Source organism: Vulpes vulpes, chromosome 16 (assembly GCF_048418805.1).
Source record: "Vulpes vulpes isolate BD-2025 chromosome 16, VulVul3, whole genome shotgun sequence".
In the NCBI taxonomy this organism is placed as follows: Eukaryota; Metazoa; Chordata; class Mammalia; order Carnivora; family Canidae; genus Vulpes; species Vulpes vulpes.
In genome coordinates, this window is record NC_132795.1 from 44065460 (window position 1) to 44081083 (window position 15624).

At 41.0% G+C, this 15624-nt stretch overlaps 1 protein-coding gene across 2 annotated transcripts in view; it reads left to right on the forward strand.

Annotated features, from left to right (window-relative positions):
- The window catches only part of TRHDE (thyrotropin releasing hormone degrading enzyme), a 372106-nt gene that overhangs the window by 267693 nt on the left and 88789 nt on the right, over positions 1 to 15624 (forward strand). For both annotated transcript variants that reach the window (XM_026001636.2, XM_072742405.1), the window contains 2 exons: positions 11621 to 11686; positions 12309 to 12496. In XM_026001636.2, the coding sequence (XP_025857421.2) occupies positions 11621 to 11686; positions 12309 to 12496 (254 nt within the window). The remainder of the gene's footprint in view (positions 1 to 11620; positions 11687 to 12308; positions 12497 to 15624) is intronic.

Below are 15624 nucleotides of genomic sequence, written 5' to 3' on the forward strand. Positions count from 1 at the left end.
TAGTTAGGTTTTAGGAGGGACTGAGATTAGATGGGTTTGTTTAATCCACGGTTTTTATCCAGAAGTGCCTTGAAAGACTTTCTTCAATAGGCTTTGGTGACACTGGGGTCTCCTGAGAGTGGTCAGAGTTCATTCCATCTTCAACCCAAAATACTGTTTAAGTATTGCTGAATCTTCCAGCAGTTCTTATACTGTATTTCCTGGGGACCTTATTGTGTAAGTGTGTATTTGTTAATTTTCACTCACATGTAGTAATGCTTATGCATATAAGCAATAAAGTAGGATCTATTTCTTTTACTTTGTTTTTATAACTTACGCTCCTATAGCTCAAATCCTCATTCTGTATAAGTACTATACACTTGTTTCTGAGGTAATTCAAGTAATGATTCTCCTAGATAGAATTTTTTTTTTACATGGCATTGAACTTTCTTATTTCATTTTTACTTGTTTTAATCTCCTAGTTATATTTTCTTGTTTTCTCTTTTCTGGAAATAAAAGAATAAAGCTATAATTATGAAATCCTCAGATAACATCGATTGGCTCAGTAGCTATTAAAAAATAATTATTACATAGTACTATTGCTTTTTCTTTTTAAACAAAACAATATTGTTATAATGATTTGAACCTCGCGACACCATTCTTCATGTTATTATGAGTCAACACCAGGGAATTGAAATCGTGAAGAAACATCATTATTAAGCTTGTTATAAACTCAAAACCTGAAATCCATGTCAGAAAATGAGTTACCTTCTTGCTCAACCAATGAGAGTAATTCAATATCATCTAAAATGTAGTTGAATAAAAAAGATTTCTCTTGATTAGTATTTAACTGCTCTTTTCCATAAGGTAACCCAGAACAAGATGTTTGGCTCCAATTATCAGGGTAGAAATTGCTTATGCAAATCAATGTAAGGCAATGAGGTGTGGATAAAAAGCAAAAGGGAAATATCATTATTATTGGTTTGTGCTCATAAAATTCTGATAGCCTGAAGGTAATGACAGGCGCAAAGCCAGAGGGATTATTAGTAGCAACAACATACTCAATAACTTGTGTTCCAGTGAGAAGTTCTATGTTAACATGTGTACACAGGATTTTTATTTGATAACTTCCGGCTTGCATTTCTGAGAGAGCGTTTGCTCCATTGCATGTAGATTTTTCAGGAAAATGAAAAGTCATAGAATAATGGAGGAACAGGGATAGTGTGTTGAAGTTCATTTCCTTGCTGAAGAGATAGTATTGTGTTTCCATCCAGATGGTAGCTGAATCATGCTTAATCTAAAATGAATAACCACAGACAGATTTTGCTCAAATTTCTCCATATTTCACTTAAGTCACTGGGCCGTTTTAGTACACTATATAGGTAGAAAGGTTAACACTTCACACTAATTTGTTGTGATATGATACTAATGTTATCATTGCTGGTGTTTTTAACCATTGGATTTGACCTAATTAGCATTTGATTTATTATAGACCTAACTATGAAGCTAAGATCATTGAGAATGTTAATACAGAAAAAAAGTATTAATTATAAGGAAAGATTCCATGGGTTTGAGAATCAAGAATACTATCTCTAATAAAAAAAAACACTTTAAAAATAAAATAGCAGTAGTTATTCATATTTCTCGGAGAGAAATAACTTCTATTTCATCAGTTTCAACTAATTTGTTTATGTTCGGCTATTGATTCAGTCCTTATCATTTTGCCTGAGTCCTCAATGTTGTTAACTGGCCACAATGACTACGTAGCATTCACTAAAAAGCCTTTACTATTAATGACATAGATCTCTGTTTGATCATCCGGTGGGCATTTACTCAGCTCAATAGGAAGCCTTAGAAAGTTATATTTAGTGGTTTTCTTTCACTTGTCAGTTAAAGGCTCAGGGTATTTTTTTTATTTTTTTATTTTTATTTTATTTAATCATTTAATTAATTAATTAATTAATGGCTCAGGGGTTTTTTGTACATTTTAGCTAAATAGGGCTGCTCCTATAAAATGATGTCCTAGATAACTTGATTTTAAAGGTATCTGTGAAATGTTTAGGCACCTTTGGTTGATGAGTGGCTATATTTGTATGGGGGTATGTGTGCAAATGCACGCCAGTCTTTGAATATGCAAGCCCATGGGTACACCGATCTGCAAAGTGTCTCTCACTCCTTCAGCACCTACCATTTGATGACATTGCTGGTGCAGGATACATAAGCCTGCCTCACAGGCATCTGTTTCCCTGACCTATTATAACTCCCACATCAGCAGTTTTCTTTCTTTTCCTTTATTAATTTCTTTTTCTTTTATGTTCTCTTTTCAGAACTTTCATGTAATAGCCTTGAATTACTTATCTGGCAACGTTGTAAATTGTGATGCAAAAAGAACCCTCCCGAGTGGGGAAGATGATTTTTCTCACTACTTGTATTTTCCTAATTGGTTTTACGTAGGTTCTTTTTTTTTTAATTTATTTTTTTATTGGTGTTCAATTTGCCAACATATAGAATAACACCCAGTGCTCATTCCATAACTGCCATTACATAGGTTGACACCAGATGGACCATAATATCTTTAGTTTTTTCCTTGTGTGTGAACATCTAGCTCACTTTCCAGTTTCTGTTAAATAAATACTACTGTCATGGTCTTCAAATGATAGGTTTTCCCATTATATTTTGGTAGTCTCTTTATATCCATTTCTGTAATCATATCATCAATTTTATTTTTTTATTTTAATTTTTTTCATATCATCAATTTTCTTCCAAAATGTTAAGCCAACGTATAGTGGTAGAAGTAAAGTTCGAAAGTTCTGTTTTTATAATACACTAAGCAAACAGCTTTAGGTGTTATTTTCAAAACAATTTTCTTACTAATTTAGTAAGTAAAAAATTACCCAATTGCTATCTCTATGTATTTTTTTTTTATCACAAATGATGTTTGAAAACATTTCATATATTCTCTTGCATTTTACTCTTTGATGACATAATCATCCATGTGTTTTACCCATTTGAAGATAGAAGTTTTACTCTCATTTTCATGATTTTGCATAAGTGGCTATATAATAAGAATATCAAACCACAACACATTTGCTACACATTCTTTTTTCCCCATGATATTTAAATATCTTAGTTATTATTGTGAAAAAAGCCCATGTTATAAATTAGTGGCTTAGGAGGAGTGCTAAAGACCCAAGCTATATATTTGGGAAATGACTTACAAAAAATTCAATCAAATGCATTCAAAACACTTGATCTACCTCTGTGTTTCTATCATGGAAGGGAAGGCTCCGGGCTAGTAGGACATGCAAAGAAATGGTGATGTTCATTTGTCATACTGAATCTCATTTCCTTTTGCGATCACTCTCTTATATTCACCTATTCTCTTCCGCTCAAGGCCTCTCCCTGTGATTATTTTACAGATCATTTTTCCCCCTTAAGAGCAATAGCTCATTATAGCGTTAAGATCTTCCCTTGATGCTTTGTGCCAATAAACCAAAATTGTGATTTCACCTCCTGCACCAGCTGTGCTTAGTTTGATATCTGCAGCACACGTTGCTCCCCCATCAGGCGTGTTGGGTTGTTCATTTATTCTGCACAAACTTATTACATACCCACTCTCTGAGAGACACCGTGGCGAGGGCGTGCTGCACACCCCAGATACGGCCCCTGATCCCATGAGTCATATATAACAGGGTAAGATTGGCCCTGAGTGGGGAAAAAAGTGAATGCATATATATTTACTAAATGTGAGAAATGCTGAGAAAGAAAAAAAATAGAATGCTAGAGAGTGCATACGGGCGGATGGGCCAGGCAGTCTTAGGTTGGGTGTGTAGGATCTCCCCCTGGAGAAGAAGACACGCATACTGAGGTCTGAAGCATGAGAGAAAGCTGGAGGAGGATGGAGATCATTCCAGAAACATGGAAGGGCCCATGCAAAGGGCTGAGGGGAAGGACTGAGCAGGTTCAAGGAGAAGAAAGAAATCGGAGGCTGAGTGGAGTCAGTAAGGACAAGGGCGCAGGGGGTGAGGGGGCAGGAGGGAGTCATGCGGTGCAAAGACATGCCCTGAGAGGGCTGGGGGTTATCTGAGTGCAGCAGGGTGCTGTGAGCAGTTTCAACCCAGGGTGCGATGGGGTTCTGCCTACAGTTAGAAGTTAGCTGGCAACGTGTGTGAGTGCATTGGGAGGGGGCAGGAGGACGCCTGGAGAGGAAGCGGGGAAGACAGGGAGGCCTGTGGAGATTCAGGGGAGAGATGGTGGTGACCTAAGTGCACAGAGACATGGGGGGACCCAAAGGTTCTTTCTGAAGGCCAAATAAATTCACCTAGGGATAGATTGGGAGTAGGATCCACAGCAGAGGTGAGGGGGGGGGGTACGGAAGAGTGGGTGGGAAGTTTCTTGGGGGAAAGCCTGGAAACAAATCCCCGCAGGGCTGTAACAATAGGAGGCTGAGCAAAGAGTAGGGCCTTGGGGCTAGAGCCGCAGGGGACGCGCCAGAACCCCAGGGCCCAGTATCACCCAGGTAAAGGGGAAAGCTCCTGTCCAGAGGGGACCAATGAGGGTAACTGTGCTGGGAGGTGAAGCTGAGAGAGAGAGAAGAGGTCCTGTGGCGGTGGGCATGGTCCATGGCACCCGTAGAGTGGGTCGGGGAGGAGCGGGGACGTCTGCGGGCAAGCAGGTCTGTGGAGTGCAACTTAAAGACGTTCCATGAGGAAGGAGATTCGAAAACCAGGGGAGGTGGGTGGAGCGGGATAAGGCTAAGGAAGGTTTTGTTTGGGTTTCTTCTTGAGGATGGGGGACAGTTGTGTGAGTTAGGCTGAAAGAGGAGGGGTCAGGAAAGGAAGGCCTGATGGATAGATGCTAGAGAAGTACGAGGTGACTGGGACATCATGTTCTAAGGAAGTCTTAGAAGTCCCTCTAAGCATGATCCTCTTCCTAGCTGGTGCACAGCGTTTCCCGTCCTGGAGCCCCCGGAATGAATGTGGCTACTGTTGGAGGGGGGGTCGAAGATGTTGGCTCCATGGATATGTCCCCTGGGGTCCGGCCTTAGAATAATTAGCATTCTTGGTTCTTGTGCGGCCAGCAGCTCTGCACGAGCCCGCTGTGCTCTGTGTCCCTTTCCCAAGTGAGTCCCATGCCCACTTTGCAGTAGAAGAAGAAGTTAAAGTCCAGGGGATCTAGGTCCCGATGCGACATCACACGGCCGGTAAGGACCAGCCTGATTCCTGCCTCGTTTGCTAAATAGATACAGTCGTCTTCTCTATCGAGTTGCATTTCCCCCGACGAGTCAGCAGCAGCACAGCCGCCAGAGTAGAAGCATGCAAGCAGAAAGGGCCATGGACGCACCCTACGGTCCTGGGCAACCCTGGCTGACCGAAGGCCATGCGTCCCGACCAGTCGGGATACACTTTGTCTAGTGTGTGAGCTGCTGCGCTCTAAGTCCCTTTTCCAGGCCCTTCAGGAAAAGCAAGGCACGACCTCCTGTTTTACAAGTAGATTTATTTTACATCTCGGTAATATTTCCAGCTAGCGACAGAGGCGAGGCGGGGACAATGAGGCACCTGCACACCTCCGTGGACTTGCGGTCACCCCAGTTCTGTGACAGGTGTAGGAGCCCCTCAGCCCGCTGGGGTCACACGAGTCCAGCAGCTGCAGTGTTACCACACCCCTGGGGACGCTTCCACCTACCGCGGCCTTGATGGCATGACACAGAATCACTAAACACAAGATCCATGGAAACAAAACCAGGGTGGAAATAGGCTGTTGTCTGTCATTTAAGACCAACAAACAAGGATCTTTTATCTATTGCAAGATGTTTCGATTAGAAATTTTCCGATTTCCCGGTATGTTCTCGCAGTCCTTCAAGAAAGCGTACTGATGTCACAAAATTATGCTCGTTACGTGGGTAACGGGCTTTTCACACACGTAGAAATCCTTTTTGTTCCAGAGAAATATCTGAATTCTCCTCGAAGTAAACACCCTGTGAGAGTAAATCTAGGTAAAAGATACATAAAAAATAAAAATAAAATTGCATGAGAATGACGATATAACTCATTTTATTCTACGTATTTAAATAACTTCCTTTCCTAAATACCACTTTTTTTTTTCTTTTACTGTGTCTGGTGTCCACACAGTCCTGTACCTTGAAAGGTCTCGTGTTGGTTTTTCTTTTTATCGGGTTTCCTACTTAGGAACTCGTTGCGATTTAATAATAAAGGTTTACCAGTCATTGATAGCTTTTCTTTTTTCTTTTCTTTTTCTTTTTCTTTTTTTTTTTTACATTGATAGCTTTTCATCATTGGTTCCTATCTAACAGAATAACATGTAAAAATTCTCTTACTTTTGTGTGATGCTTTTCCAAGCTGTGCTCCTCGGTTTTACTTGGTTTCATGACCTCTAGCCATTTTTCAGATAAAAACCAAAATACTATCTCGGTCTGCAGCCCGGCTGTCTGGTGTGTGTTGGTTGGTCATTCGTCACTGGTTTGGTCTCCTGGTTGCTGTTTCTCAAGGTTGGAGCACCTGGAATCATCCTCTGAAGTACACAGCCAGCCTTCAGAGGGGTTGATCCAACCCTTGTGCGGCACTGCTTTGATCCAACGAGCTTTTAATCTACTTTCTTATTGTCCATGGGTCCCTTTAAAATCACCCTGCTGTAGTAATGCACCCACTCACAAATATTTCATTTCTCAACTTTAGGTTCCCAGTTTAAAGCTCCTGTTCTTTCTTTTTTGCCTTCTTTCAGACAAAAGTTTAACACAGTTTAATTTTATTGTTGTTACCCTCGGTGTGCTCCTGTCTGGGGAACTTGTATACTTTTTCTCCAATCTTCTTGTCTGCCTCTTTTTTTTTTTTTTTTTTGCTTTTTTAGCTTAAATATCTACCCCCTTCCTTCCCTGCCCCCACAACCCTACTGTTTATAAAACAATGAAAGCCTAGAAGGTTTATTCCATAGAACTGGGTGCTCTTTGCTTTGCATTTTGTGTGAGTTGCATGAGAAAATTTCTATTTTTCTCTCTAAGGTCACCAAGAACATTTAAGACGTTTGTGTTGTTTTGATCAAATCTCCCATTAGTGTTGTATGAGTCAGGGTTTGGGGTTGTAAGCAGTTGAGAGGAACTCTGGCTACATTAGGCAGAAAGGAGTGTTTTTGAAGGGTGTAGGGTAGCCCTTGGAATCATTGGGAAGGCTGGAGAACTGGGCTTACAGACCTGAGGAGGACTCAGACGCTGGGAGACCTCACCGAGGTCCTGCCACAGGGATGGCTGGTTCAGCTGCTGCCATAAGCTCCCTCCAGAGCCACCATCACAGTGTCACCGTCACGGGGGGGGGGTCATATTCCCATGGGCCCTACTTCTCTGCACTGATCCTGCAAGAATCACAGCCCTGGGATGAAGTATCTGCTCCTCTGGGACCCGGGCTCATGTGCCTGCTTTAGCTGCCTGAGTGGGGGGGTGGGGTCAGGGGGGCAAGGATTTATGTTTTGGTCCCTTCCAGATCGAGTGGGAGGTGGGGCCCTCCCCTTCCTGCAGGATCCCATGGGCAGTTATTGCCCCCATATCAACATGGGGTTTCAACGCTGGGAAGCCAAAGGGATGACAAATGCCCACTACAAATTTTTGAGGCACAATTGTTCTTAATAGAAAGGAACGGTCTTTCAGACCCCTACTTTGGCCTTCTTGTCACATATCAGAAAAACCGATGCCCACATTTGCTGGCATGTCCCCAGGCTGCACTTGCAGGTAGAAGGGTGCTGGCTGCCTGGGTGCCCGCGGCCCGGACTTGCCCGTGTCGTGCCCCTGGGTGCCTGATGCTGTAGTGGCCGGCGGGCCAGGTCGGGGGTTGATGCCAAACCCAGGGGGGGCCCTGGGTCTTCCCGGGAAGGAGTGGGTGCCCTGGGCCACCAGCTGAGCTTGGGGCCAGCGGGCAGAGCGAGGCGGGCCCAGGCCTGTGGCGGGGCTGTGCTGTGTCACCCTCTTACAACAGGGGGCACAGATCTTGGTGACATGCAGGTGGCCCCAGGGTGGAGCTTCTGCACCGGGCAGCTCAGCACACATGGCCCAGCCATCTGCGGGCCCAGGTCTCGGTGCCTCCAGCCAAGGGGCATCTTTATTCCACGCAAGCGGAGCATCATTATTCCTCTTCTCCTCGTTACTTATGAGTCCCGTTGGCTTTTGCATGTGAAGGACTGTGGCTCGTGTCACCTGTCAGCAAAGAAAGTGACATAAAGGTGGCCCCCAGCCAGCGGTGCAGCCCTCCCCAAGAGGGCAGGTGGGGGCAGCAGCTACTGTGGGGGAGAGGAGGACTCCGGGGGGGAGGCGCACGGGCCTGGGGGGGTGGGCTGCTGCCACCGAGGCTGCGGAGCTCAGCTTCCAGCAGGTGTCAGGCCGTGTTGGCAGGTGCATGCACGGTCCTGGTGCGGGGCTTGTCCCGGGCCCGCCTCTGACTGCAGCGTCCTCATGTATTAGCTGGTGATGATGGTGATGGTGATGATGATGGTGATGGTGATGATGATGATGCCATCGACCCTGAGATGAAATAGAGAGCAGCTCACACGGGGCTAAAAAGGAGGCAGATGGTATGATTTACACTTGTTCTGTCCTTGGTTATTCTTGTCAGTGATGCGCTTCCTTCCACCGCTCTGTTTCCAACTGGCCACCTGAAGGGATTGAAAATCTTATGGCGGGGCAGCCCGGGGTGGCCCAGTGGGTTAGCACCGCCTTCAGCCCCAGGCGTGACCCTGGGGTCCCGGGATTGAGTCCCACATCGGGCTCTCTGTATGGAGCCTGCTTCTCCCTCTGCCTGGGTCTCTGCTTCTCTCTCTCTCTCTCTGTGTCTCTCATGAATAAATAAAATCTTAAAAAAAAATAAATAAAAAGCTTACACAGCTGATGTCTGCTGAACACTTGCTGTGTGCTCGGCCCGTGTCACTGGCAATACTGCCCAGACACTCCATGCTTGATGCCCTAACATAAACCTACGAAGCAGGTACTATCATCTCCCCATTTTATAGGCATGAAAACAGGCACAAGGAGGTTAAGTGACTCGCCAAAGCCACGTAGCTGGGCGGTGTTGGGGGGGAATTGGACAAGGCCGTCACATTCCCATGCCACACTTTATGTATCATAAGATCCTTCTGCTCAAAAGGCCTTCAAGTTTTAATCAGTTTATAATTTTGGTTTTGTCCCCTAAGAATATTCGAGTGGTCATCCATGTTTTTGTCTTTTCAACAGCTCCTCTATTTCTGAAATTCTTTGTCTAGAGAACGCTTAATTCTTTCTACAGTTAATATTAAAATATTCTTCTACTTTATATCATAATGTCAAATCTACTGCCGATTGACTTTCATACACATACATATAATCATAAGTTTCCATTTCGGATTCATAACCGCAGCCCTTTTCATATTCATCAACTTGTAGGTTTGAAAGGAACTTAAAATCTTCTTATTTAATTGCACACCAAACGTTTGAATTCATCTTGTCAGGCAGTTTTGGTGCAAAGACTACGGTTTTAGTTGCAGAGACCGTCCTCCACGAATCCCATCTCAGTATCTGCTGTTGTTCTCGGTAACCTCCTCTCCAGCACCGTTCCCCCAGCATGTGTAAGCCACAGGCACCTGCAAAGCACACCCCACTTTTTGTGGAATGAATGAATGAATAAATGACTACCAAAAAACCACATTTACTATTCTGGAAGCTTCTTTGTAATTCAACAAGGACAAAACACAATTTCCTTAGCTTAGGATAGGACTATTTTCATGCAAGAGGATGGGTAAAATAACTAAGGAACACATTTGGGAAGTGTTTTAGTTCACTTTCTCTTTGTTTGGAAGGAAAAAAAAAGAGTTGACATGTGTTAGAATTCCAGTAAAACCTGAAAATTGGGACTGCTGGGAATCCAAGAAGATGCTTTCTACCCTGACTTCCGAGCCAAGGAAGTCAGATCTGCTTCCTAAACCTGGATAATTGCCATTTCAGCCCACATGAAATGTAAATTTGCACTTTATTCTGAATTGGGGAGGAAACCAAGAGCTTGAGTTGATGATCAGTATTGGGCCAACGTCAACTCATATCGTGAACAGCTGGAGTTTTAAGATCTGTCTGTGAAGAGAATCCTATAGTTAGGTATTGGACCTTTCAAAGTCCGTGGGGGCATTGCTTTGTTCCCTCTTTTGGAATTATCCTAGCAGCACTATCCGTAAGCCAAACCCAATAAATAAATAGTTCTAATATTGATACTTTTAAAAATTATCGCACCACTAAAGTAAAACTCAAATTTGTGTTTCAACATTCATATCGTTTCCGGATTTATCCATTTAGATGCTAAAAGATCCATTTAGATCCATTTAGAGACAATGCTGAGAGTTAAATCTGAAATAATTTATTGAAATCCTAGTCCCTGAGTTCTAATGGAAAATGGCTCATATGGCATATTCAAAGCCAAGAGTGGAATTCGCATTGGTTATTGGGGTTGTATTTTTTCAATAAAGTTATTCATAGTCCCTGTTGACAATGATGGATTTGTGGTTGCTAAGGTAGTGTTGGGCATGACAGCTGTAGTGTCTGATTAGGTGGGAGTTGCCATTTGCTCTGCTGGGAGTTGCCAACAAAGCTGAATCTGTCACAGGTGCTACAATTTGTATTTCAGAAAAATGTCTTCCCCAAGTTTAATTATCCCCAAAGTATTCCACTCTACACAAAGTACTGAAAAGAGTCAGCGATTTCTTTTTTTCATTTTTAGTACTGTGATGTAAATGAGGACTTTTGTCTGCTTACCTACATGTTGTAAAGAGGATGGAATTTCACATGGAGGAGACCCTCTTTTTTATAATATAAAACACAGTTTTCTACTCATTTTTGTACTTTGGATTCAGAAAAAGAATAACACCAATTGGCCATCAGCAAGTAACATTCGGTGACGTACATAGACCATGCTTTGTAGAAGGGAGTAGCCATGGGGTACACAGAAAGTGTGTGGGTTTAACTACTAGTGGGGGAAAATTGGGAAATGGGAAGTCTATACTCAAAAATATCAAATAAACTCAGGATTAACTTTTTCTTGTTAAGTGTGAGTATATGTTTCAAGTTCATGGAAGTATGTCTCTTTTTCTGGATTAGGCAGCCTGTCCTTTGCAGAGACTAGGGAATCTGACAGCTTGTGGAGACAGTCCTCACTCTCTTGGCCTTTGCCAGTTCCTCTTCACACCAGCATGTATCAGCCAGGTTTCTGTTGTTGTTTTCTCTTTTCCCTAAAACAGAATTTTTTCTGACACTTCAACAGGGAAGCCTGATGGAGGAGTTTCCCCTAAATATTTCACTGCAGAGGTAGTCTCTATAAAACTGCTTGAGGCCGATTTGCTAAATTAGAGGAAGGCCTTTGATCCTGGAAATCCAGAAGTGATTATGGCGATGAAAATAATTTTTAATAGACCAGTATCATTTGATGACTTAATTAAGAAATATGTTATAGTTAAAGCTCTTTGGGATATTTTTAAGTAAGATTCTTCACCTTTTTCCATGTCTTTGTCTTTGTACTAATGCAATTCTAACAAATGGAAATGGTTAATTGAGTCGGGAAATCAGTGTGTTTACTGGAAATGGCTTAGCCTTCAAATTGTAATTACAATTTTATATTCTTTGTAGGATTATTTAACCATTCATAAGTATGGCAATGCAGCCAGAAACGATCTCTGGAATACACTGTCAGAGGTAAAGTACAGGAAGCTTGAATGCCAAAACCTTTTCTTGAATATTTGAATTTGTTTATAAGCCATTCATAACTTTTATTGACATTGGCAGTTGTTTTGAATTTTTATATTTCCTCATATTGCTTTATCACTTTGTTTTTTATATTTTATATTATAAAATGGGGTTAAAAATTAAACTGCAAATGATTGTAAAAAGTACCCTGCCTACTTTCAAACAAGACAAGACTTCTGAAATACAACATGCATATGTTGTCAGATATTCACGTTTGAGAGAAATATTGATATTAAAGTAGTTCTTTCTATAGGAGAGTAACAAATATTTAAATTTGGTTCTAGACATTCTGGGGGCACTTAACGATGCTGCAAGTACTTGTTTTAACAATCGACTGTGTTTTATCTTCCATTAAGTAAAAACTTTAATGCTAATAAAGCTTTCATTTCTCTACATGAAGCTTGACTTAAGGCAAAGAGATTAATTTTACTAACACGTTATATTAGCCTCACTGATTTTACATGTTTTCATACTTAAGTAAATCATAAAGGTAAACATAAAAATGGTTTAATGTTAATTATATTTATAATTCATGTTTATAAAACTAATTTATACAATTTGGGTTATGAAGGCTTTAAAAAGGAATGGGAAATTTGTAAATATACAAGAAGTGATGGATCAGTGGACACTCCAGATGGGTTATCCTGTAATCACCATCTTGGGGAATTTGACGGCGGAAAATAGAATAATAATTACCCAACAACATTTTATCTATGACATCAGTGCTAAAACTAAAGCACTCCAACTTCAAAATAACAGGTACGACACTCTTTAACATGAAAAAAATTGCTTTTGTTCTTAGGTTTCACTTTGCATTTTTAACATTTCAGAAAGGATTGCTAAGATAATTATAAAATGTAAGTGAAATATGGTTTTCATTTCTTTATTTACATATGGTGTTTTCATTTTCATTCCTCTTTTACTCCTATTTCCAGATATTTTAACCATCAAAGTGACAGCACACCAAAGTTATTTTGTTCAAGCAGAGTTTAAATTATCATGGTGATTTAGAAAAATATGTGGTTTTTTACACTTCCCTGTAAATGGTTGTTGAATTTAATTCAAGAAAGTTAAGATTCAATGAAGTCAATTAAATAGAATTGAGCAAACTGAGATTTATAAAATAGATGAGAATAGAAACGAACAATCCAGGAAGACTAATTAAAATAAAACAAAACCACTAGACTGGTGTCTGAGCCAAAGGAACTCAAACTAGATCCATTTTTAAATGGTCTAAGTATCAATGCTACTTAGCATCAAAATATGTTCTCTTCCCTCAGTTTCCGTGTGTAAAACCACTAAATAGACAACATACACAGAATTTTCATTTGTTGTTAAACTTTCTTTTGAAACTCTTAATTACTGGAAACAGCATATAGTGTTTCTTTTCTATTTCATGTTTTCTCTTTTTTTAAAAATTTTATTTATTTATTCATGAGAGACACAGAGAGAGGACACAGACAGAGGGAGAAGCAGGATCCATACAGGGAGCTCGATGCAGGACTTGATCCTGGGACCCCAGAGTCACGCCCTGGGCCACAGGAAGGCGCTAAACCGCTGAGCCACCCAGGAATCCCCCCTATTTCATGTTTTCTTACTGTTTTTTGTCCTATTAAAGGCTGAGCCAAAGCTAGATAATAGAACTTAAATCAGTTCATTTCATTTTTTAAAAGGTGCCCTGAGAAAATGTTGGAGGGAGAAGGGACAGATGGGATGAAATTTAAAATTAATAAATAAAAGCGAGGAATTTGGATTAGGTTGGTCATGCTGTCTCCCATTACATTGGCCCATTAGGACTCTGAGGTCACCCACCAATATTTAGGAGGTGTGAAGCATGAATGGGTTTTGGTTTTTGGTTTTAGTTTTGATCTCTAAGAGGGGTGGATGACAGTGGTTCCCAAGTAGGCTAGCTCCAAGATGGGTTGTAGGTGGAGGGGACTGGGAAATCCATGACTGTTTTCCCGGTGATTAAATTCAGAATGTCATTTGGGAAAGCCTGGTCTTCGATCACTATACACATTGGCCTTCAACAAACTGCCCTTGCAACCCAACTGTTTCAACCAATGGAACATAGTATTTTCCTGCCACACCATCCGGTGGGCCTGCGTGGACGCTTCTGTCCCCAGCCTGACTTCGGCACAGTTGCCAAATATATAATTTTCTATATAGGAACTATGGAGAGAGATAATCCCAGGGAATATTAAAGAAAAAATATTTTAGATTGATGCATGGCTTCCGACCCCCCTCCGGACCCAGGCTAAGCTGCTCAGGCTCACCCCCGGCCCTGCCAGGAAGGACAGCAAAATGACTCGACTGTGGCAAAGTCAGAGAGATTTAGGCTGTGCCTTCGAGACGATCACTCTGACACAAACATCACTGATGCAGAAAAACATAAAGGACTTGCAAATGACAGGACAAATCTTGAACAAAAATACACTGTCAGCCTATAACACGCGGCAGGTGGACCAGCGATGAGTCTGACTCTTTGGAGGAAGAATCTCTCCCAGGCTCTAGAAGTGTCTGTAACATGAACAGAACTTCGCTTTTGCCAGGGTTGTAAAATCACATGGGTCATTTTGAACCCCGAGAACCTGGCGTATAAAATATTAAGAGTAAGATGATCTATGGAGTACTTTTGATCTTGAAAATAATTTTCTATTTTGAAATCCTAGTGTTTGCAGTTAAAATTTTAGTCCTCAATTGTACATCACTGCTCAGTGCTTTTCACTCTAATAACTGTGGTCTGAGCTCCTGTACCAACCCTATTGGTTCTTTGGACGTAGCCTCCTACACCTTTACTCCCCGCTGTAGGAAGGTGTAGGAAGTACTGCATTGATGCAAAAACACTGAATTTGATGAAAAGATTGCATTGATGAAAAAAGAAATCCCATGAAGTGTGCATCTTTTCTGAGCCAGTGTCATTCATTCCTTGTCTTGAATTTTGCAAAGGATCCTAGAACGTCATCACTACAACATACCCAGTACGTTTTGAATGTCTGTGGTAATTATATTTTTCATCATAATAATTATTATAGCATAGAAAGATTGTTATGTAATGAATAATTGCATAAAGGTAGGTGATATGTAGACGTGAATAAGATATTTGCTAGAATTTAGGTATCCTAGAAGTTCTGAATTCGTGTAGCTTTTCTTTGTGAAGTGAATAGATTGCAGTGCTGAGGAGTGTCTCTTCATATACTCATGGAGCTTCCCAGAGTCCTGTCCTATAAAGAAAATTATATTATCTCCACAGTCGTATTTTCCTTTTGTTATTGACCTGGTGACAGCAACCTCTATAGAGTTCATGGTGTCTATGTTAATACTTCACTGATATTGGTACCATTTTTTTTAAAAAAAAGATTTTTCACTCAAGCTGCAATAAATACCTATTATTGTTTACCCTGACATGACTATTAGGAAAAAAATTGCTTTATTATAAAAACATGAACAACAGAGAGAGATAATCCCAGGGAATATTAAAGAAAAAATACTTTAGAGGTCTATGGAAATGCATTTTGTGTTTGTTTTGGGCTTTTTTTTTCCTGCTTAAAATGAGATGACGAAAATTAAACTTAGGTAGCTGGGACATAATCTAATTTCACAAATTCTTTTTTGTAAGCTTTTTTCAAACATCATCCACTGCAGTCTGAGATTTTTTTTAATAGCACACTATGCTCAACAGTGTTTAGTGACTTCCACCCTTTAAAGTTGTAACTGTAAAGTAATGTGCTTTCTTTCGATTTTTGAAATTAAATTGGTGGAAAGATCAAATATGTGTTGTTCGGAAGGTTATGCAAAATAACATATAGAGGGGCGCCTGGGTGGCTCAGTTGGTTAAGCATCTGCCTTTTACTTAAGTCGTGATCTCAGGGTCGTGGGATCTGCCC